Source organism: Miniopterus natalensis, chromosome 4 (assembly GCF_054644295.1).
Source record: "Miniopterus natalensis isolate mMinNat1 chromosome 4, mMinNat1.hap1, whole genome shotgun sequence".
Taxonomy (NCBI): Eukaryota; Metazoa; Chordata; class Mammalia; order Chiroptera; family Miniopteridae; genus Miniopterus; species Miniopterus natalensis.
The window spans coordinates 8,888,451-8,895,822 of NC_142084.1; the positions used below are offsets into that span (position 1 = coordinate 8,888,451).

Here is a 7,372-nt window from a genome sequence, read left to right on the forward strand (position 1 = left end):
AGTTCCCTCCCTGAGCCTCATTTCCTATTTGCCTTCCTTTTTAAAAAAAAATTTCTTGTCTTTTTATTTTATTTTATTGTGCATGTCTCTCTCATTCCTTCCTGGAACAAGGCAGGAAAACAGGCATAGAATAAAAGTTTTAAATAAAATGTGGATAATGTTTGTTATTTCTGAGGGTCGTTGAGAGGATTTGAGAAGGTGGGCTACATTTTCAACTAAAAAAAAGAGAGAGGCTAGAATGTAGGAGGTGCTGGATAAAAAATAACATTTTACCTTCTCAGCAAGGCCTACCCTGGTCATCCATCCAATTTATCGACCACTGTCCCAGCCTAGCATTTCCAAGCCCTTCATAGCATTAGGTGTTTTTTTTTTCAATATGTCTTTATTGATTTCAGAGAGAGGAAAGGGGAGGGAGAGAGAAACATCAATGATGAGAGAGTCATTGATCGGCTGCAGCCCACAACCCGGGCATGTGCCCTGACCTGGAATCAAACCCCGATCGCCTGGATCCTAGGTCGACGCTCAACCGCTGAGCCACGCCTGGCTGGGTGCATTAGGACTTTTTAATATCTTATGGTAGGATTCTCACCTTCAGCATTGGGGGCCAGTATTGAGCAGCATCCTTGGTCTTCACCCACTAGATGCCAGTATCACCCCCCAACTTACGGCAGCCACAAATGTCTCCATGTGTGGCCCAATGTCCCCTGGGGGGCAGAATCACCCCCAGTTGAGAACCACTATCTATACAACTTACTTTTTCATTATGTTCATTGTTCACTGTCTGTCTATCCCTACCCCCTACTGGAATGTTTGCTCCAAGGAGGGAATTTGCTCCTGTGGGCACTGATTTGCTCCTGTGGGCATTGATGTATGCCGCTGTAGCTGCAGACAAAATCAACTCCATCTCTGTGTCTAGATTCCATTTTAAATTTCGTGCTGTGACCAACTTCACGGTCCTTAGCGAGCATATCAAGCCTTCTAGTTGATGATTACCTATGTTCCTTAAAATGTAGCCATAAATATATTTGTTAGTAACGGCCAGAATGGCATGACAACCAAGATAAATATCAAACTGGTGATAGCATCGATTTAAAGAACCATCCATCACAAGACCGGCATGAGGAATGGCCCCTGGCACTACTCCATTCTTCGTCCCTTTGTCTTGTCAATCATTAGTACCTCAGTTATACTATAAAAAAGCGCAGTAGCAGGGGTCCGGTAGTGGAAAATAGTTCGCACAGACTGCTGGGCCATCTGTTCTGCTCCAGCCCAATCTTCCCGTAAGTATAATCAATTCTATTATATTCTATGGAGTTGCCTGCCTTGTTCTTTGGTCTGAAGTTAACTTCTCGTTGCAGTGGCCATTATACCTTTACCCTACCATCAGACAATGCCCAGTTCCTAAATCGATGCCTGGCACGTGGGAGGTGTTCAGTGTTTGTTGAAAAGATGAATGAACATTTCGTGGGTTTTGTGCCTGGGGACGGTGCTAGGGCTTAATATTCATAACCTCATTTCTTTATCACAGCATCCCTTGGAGAGAGGCCCTGTCACTGTCCCCTGTGCACAGAGGAGTAAAACTGAGGCTTCTAGAAACTACATACATACACTCCTCCACCCACCCACCCAAGAGTTGAGTCCAGAAGCTTAGCTGAACATCTGTGTTCTCCCTTCTGAACAAGGACTGAACTAAGAGTCAGCCTCTGGCCGGCATCTGTGGGCGAGTTAAGGAGTGAAGCTGAGCTAACCCAGGAGTCCAGGCCTGAGGGACCCAGAAGGAGGCCTGTCCCTCTTGGGAGGAAGCCCAGCCTCTGACCTATAAGAGATGGGGACCAAAGAAAAGACCCCAGCACCAGCCCAGGGAGGTTGGTACTGAGCACAGATGAGCCTGTGTGTGTGTGTGTGTGTGTGTGTGTGTGTGTGTGTGTGTGTGTGTGTGTGTGCTCATACTCCACTGCCCTTCCCCCTCCACTCCCTCTACCCCCCTTCACCCCCTCACCGCTTTCCCACTTCCCTTACTGCACCTCGCCCTTACCCCCTGGCTCAGCCCAGAAAGGGCCCAGCCCTGTGATTAGTCAATGGGTTCTCAGTACCAGGAATTGAAAGGAAAGAGATGGAAAGGAAGGAAGACCGAGGAGGCGGGTGGGGGAGGGAGGGGGCTACATTTATACCAATACCCAGGGCAGGGATCCCACTCACCATGAACACTGCGGGGTACAGCAGTTGGAGTGGCAGCCTCGAGGAGGTGCCCGGAGGTATGAGCGAGCAGTGGGACTGCCTCACTGGCCCCCTTGGGTCCCTCTGATTTGAGGTTTGATGGGGGAAGGGAGAAGAACAGCCAAGAGAGGGAGCAGTCCTGGGTGCTGGAGAGACACCACAGGCTCTAGAGCCAACTGGACATAGATTCAAATTATAACTCTGTCACTTAAGGGCTATGACCATAGGCAAGTTACTTAACCTCTCTGAATCCCAGTTTTCTGGGACCTAAAGGGCTAAGGCTCAGTCCTTGGGGCTCAGGGGTCCAGGACTGTCCTGTACAGGAGGGACCCATGAGTCCTTTGTTATCCAAGGACACTGGAAACAGTGGAGATGGCGATTCCTCTTAGTGGCCCTGGCTCTCATGGTCACCACAGTCCTGTGGGCCCTCATTCTGAGCATCCTACTTTCCAAGGGTGAGTGACCGTCTATGATGGGGAGACTGTGTCGCAGTCCTGCCCCACCTCCCAACTCCCTGCTTAGTTTCTTTCCTCCACCCCAGGGCACACCGGCTGGGTCCCTGACCCCTGCCTGGGGCTGCGTGTGAACAGTGTGTGTGTGCATCTTCGGACTGTGTGCACGCACACAAGTGCCCATGTGCATGCATGAACGTGTGTGTGGCCCCGTGTGTTTGTCTCCCCTCGGCTCCTGGGCACTTCATGTGTGCTGTACCCCTACCCACCCCCTCTGTGCGTCCCACGACGGGGGTCCCCGCACCCCTCGGGCGAGGAGAATGTTTCCGAGTCCGCGGGGCCGCGCCTGCAGGAGCCTCTTTCCACAGCCTCCAAGCAGAACGGCGAGTTGCTCGGAGGCCAGGACCTGCTGAAAATCAACGGTGCGTGCAGACCCGGGGCTCCTGGGTTTGCGAGTAGGTGGGTGGGTGGGTACCTCAGGGTCCCCGGAGCTGGCCCGGAGTGGGGAAGGGTGTCCCCGTGAGTTCCCAAGGGTGACTTGGCGTGTGGGGGTCGGGCGGGGTCGTTCCAGCCTCAAAGCAGACGGTGGTGCTGAGCGCCCTGAAGGACGACGTCGGAGCCTGCAACAGCTGCTGTGAGGCCCGCGGGCTCGGAGGCGGGGCGGGGGGCCGGGGCGGGGCCCGCGGGCTCGGAGGCGGGGCGGAGGCGGGGCTTGTGGGCGGGGCCCGCGGGCTTGGGCGGGGCTTGCAGCCAGGATTGGAGGAGGCCTCTGATGTCCCGCCCCATCCCCGCCCCCTTTCCAGGCCAGAGCCTGCAGACGGATCTGAAGAGCGCGCGCTCCGAGCTCACCCAGGCGCAGGTGAAACTCGTGGAGCAGGAGAGCGCGCTGAAGGAGCTGAGCGACCGCGGTACGGCCGGGACCCCGCCTCGGCCCCTGATCCCTCACCATGCCCTTGATTTACACCCTGGTTCCTCTGTACCCAGACCCTTTCCTGTGACCCTGACCTCTAACCCCGATCGTGTCTCCCATCCTGACTCTGACCCTTGGACTCTGCCCTTGACTGCAACTCTTAACCCCAACCCCGGGGGACCCTACCCAGCTATAAGGCTGGGCCTTGGCCGTGATAGTCTGGACCGTAATACTGACCACTGACATGGATGCTGCCCTTTACCTAATCGCAACCCTGCTCCTGACCCTAACCCCAGCTATAATCTGGACTCCCTTGACCTCGCAGTGACCAAGAGCCTGGCTGAAGCGGGAAGGGACCGCGAGGGCATCCGCAGCGAGCTGCACCGGGCGCTGGAGGGAGTCCGACTTGGAAACAGTGAGCAGGACGGGGAGGGGGAAGGGAACAGAGGGGATAAGTGGACCCTGCCCGCGGGCTCTTGGTTCCCCGATCCGCCCGGATTTGCCCTTTGCCCTTGACCTGTTCGCGATGGTTCTGCCCCTGCGCCCCCCAATCCCCTCCGTCTGCGCCACCGGGGAGCAGTCTACCTCACTGACCTTTGACACCGCACAGGTTCCTGCTTGGAGTGCCCCACGTCTTGGCTGCCCTTTCGGGGCTCCTGCTACTTTTTTTCGGTGCAGAAGGCCACATGGGCAGAGGCGCAGAAAAACTGCTCGGGCGCTGGTGCGCACCTGGTGATTGTCGGGGACCTGGATGAGCAGGTGCGCAGCCTGGGCGTCCCAGGTGGGAGGCGGAGTTCACCTGAGGCGGGGAGGGGGGAGGGGAGAGAGGGGAGGCTGGGGGGGGCGGGTAGGCGGGACAGAATGGAGAGCTCGGTCTCTCTTCCATCCAGGGCTTCCTGAGTCGGAACACAGGAGGCCGCGGTTACTGGCTGGGCCTGAGGGCCGTGCGCCGCGGGAGAAAGATCCAGAGCTATCAGTGGGTGGACGGAGTCCGGCTCAGCTTCAGGTGAAGGAAGGGACTTGGGGAAGGGAACAGGTCAAACCCTAGGGACAGTCCTTTGGACAGATTTCAGGAACTCCTTAGGGATGGGCAGTCCAGCCACCAGGAACTGGCTGAGAGATAAATTCTGGGGGTTAGAACGTTATATCCCAGGTGGATGCGTAAGTTAGACCCTCAGGGTGTCTAGAGTAGATCCAAGCAAGCAATAAACAGGCTAGCCCCTGAAGGCTGGACCCCAGGGCCATCCTCAGCCTAGACCCCCAGCAACACCTCCGCTGTACCCCTGCAGCTACTGGAACAAGGGAGAGCCCAATGACTCTCGGGGGCTCGAGGACTGCATCATGATGCTAGACTCGGGGCTATGGAACGACGCCCCTTGCAGCAATGAGAGGGACAACTGGATCTGTGAGAAGAGACGCAGCTGTTGAGCCCACCCGGTGCCCCTGAGCCACACCCACCGCTGTGCTCCCTGAAGCTCTTCACCCTCCTGGCTGGCCCACCATCATCAGACCCCCCCATCCGCCGCTACTAAGAACCATCTGAACCTCCTCTGCAACCTCATCACAAGCCCTCCCACGTGGACCTATCTTTAGCCTCCACCTCTTCCAAAATCCTGACTCCTGGGTCCTTTGATCTGGCCCCACCTCCCTCCCTACCGAAGATCAGGTGACTCGGAGATGTCTGGTTTTCTTGCATTTTTCCCTAGACTGGGAGGCCTCAAAGATAGGGGTTTTGTGAACTGTCCTCAAAGCCCTAAGAAGCATCAATAAATGTTTGAAATGTGAATCTTAGCTCCTTGTTCTGGGGAGCTCTTCTAAGCTTTATCCTCGAGACCCTGACAGTGACCCCTGTGAGTGACCCCAACCTCTCGAAGCGACTTCATGGCTCTATGAGTAGCCTGCACTGGGCCAGAACGGCTGTGGGGCACTGGGGACATGGGAGTGAGTCAGACCCAGTCCTTAACCCCCACCCCTCATCCAGATCATCTCATTCCAGTCTAGCTGGGCACAGGAACAATGTGACCAGTGACTCAATGGAGGAATGCATGAATGAGTGACACGTGATGCATTTGAAGGAGCCACCTGTGCAGTCAGGGAGAGGGACTCTGCTGAGATACTAAAGTGGTGGCCCCTTTCCTTGAAGAGACTGCATGTGGAGATTTCAAGCAGCCTGAGACAAGGCCCTGAGGCAGGTGTGAGAGGAGCTGCTGGGATCTGATGAGCAGGTCCCTTATGTTTAGGGCACTTAGGTTCTGTGAGCACTGGGTGGAGTGATCAGGAAATACATCCCAGAGAAGACAGACTTTCGAGGTATAATGAGATTTGAGCACATGGAACTGAAAGGGGAAAGTTTTGCAGGCAGAGAGCACTGGAAGGTATTAAGTATGGTGGAACACGTTTGGGGGTGCAGGGTGCACAGAGCCTGGCTTTATCAACTAGGAACTTTTGATCTGAATTCACTCTGTACCCCCAAAATTTCCTGTCCCCGGCTGGGGGACCTGGAGGCTTTCCTGGAATTTCCAATGGAGACAGGTCTAAGAGGCAGGACAGGCTAGCAGCTTGTACTTCTGTGTAGAACTGAGTTCAAAACCAAAGCTGCTGGGATCCCCTAGGATGCTCAGCCCTGAGAGCATTGACTGAGCAGGAAGAAGAGAGAGTAACACCCAGACACCCTGGCCAGGGGAAGCCTTTCAGTGATGTGACCAGCCAACACTCCAACCCTTCTCTGGGCCCTCTACAAGTGCAGCTCAGAGCAGGGCACTGGCCAGGCCCAGGAGCTCCCTGAGTCCTGGACAGGTGGCATGCTTCATGGACTGTCGGCCAGGCTGATAGATGTTCAGATGGTCAGCGTGGGGGAGTGTATGTTTCCTAGGGTTGCTGTAACAAATGACCACCACTTGATGGATTAAGACAGCACATTCTGTACAGTTCTGGAGGCCAGAAGCCCAAAATTCGTTTCCCTGAGCCAAAATCAAGGCATCACCAGGGCCAGGGTCCCTCCTGAAGCTCCATGGGAGAATCTGTTTCCTTGTCTTCCAGCTTCTATAACTGCATCCCTCACATTTTCTGGCTCTTGGCTCCTTCCATTTCAAAGCCAGTAGAATAGCATCTTGCTTCAGTGGTCACATTTGCTTCTCTGGGTCAATATTCCTCTGTCTCCCTCTCATAAGGACACTTGTGATTGCACTTTTAGGCCCAGCCAGATAATCCAGGATGCTCTCCTGTAATCCTACAATGCAGTTGTGACACTAACCACCCCAAGTTAGCGCAGATAACACTCACAGATTAAGAGCACAGTTCCTAATAAGGCTGCCCTAACTGCAAGTTTGGGGGTCCCCGGGCCACCCACACCTCTGACCAACTGATTCTGACCCACCGATATGAATTCAGAGGATGTCACGATCCCCTCTGGTTCCACAATTTGCTGGAATGACTCAGAACTCAGGAAAGCTCTATACCTACAGTTTTATTATAAAGGACACAAATTCAGATAGCCAAATGAAGAGAACCATAGAGTGAGGGCTGGGAGGGTCTCAAACAAAGAGTTCCCATGGACTCAGGACAGGTGACTGTCCTGGCACTTCAACGTGTTCACCAGTCAGGAAGCTCCTCTGTGCATTGGTGTCCAGAGTTTTGATTGGGGTTTCATTATGCAGGTGTGATTAATTGAATCATTGCTCATGTGACTGCACCCCATCTCCAGCCCCACTCCCCTCCCTGGAGGTTGGGTGGCTGAAAGTCCCACCCCTCATGCTTGGTCTTTCTGGCATGACCTGAGCCATCTCCTTGGTAT

The 7,372-nt window shown here is 54.4% G+C and overlaps 1 protein-coding gene across 1 annotated transcript; it reads left to right on the top strand.

The window, feature by feature from the left end:
- Positions 1-2,179: 2,179 nt before the first annotated feature.
- Positions 2,180-5,029, top strand: CLEC4G (C-type lectin domain family 4 member G). The gene is made up of 9 exons (XM_087815910.1): positions 2,180-2,255; positions 2,571-2,672; positions 3,038-3,091; positions 3,241-3,303; positions 3,473-3,577; positions 3,905-3,994; positions 4,190-4,338; positions 4,470-4,585; positions 4,869-5,029. Exons 1-9 carry the CDS (start codon positions 2,201-2,203, stop codon positions 5,005-5,007), a joined length of 873 nt encoding a protein of 290 aa, XP_087672036.1. The 5' UTR covers positions 2,180-2,200; the 3' UTR covers positions 5,008-5,029.
- Positions 5,030-7,372: the final 2,343 nt, after the last annotated feature.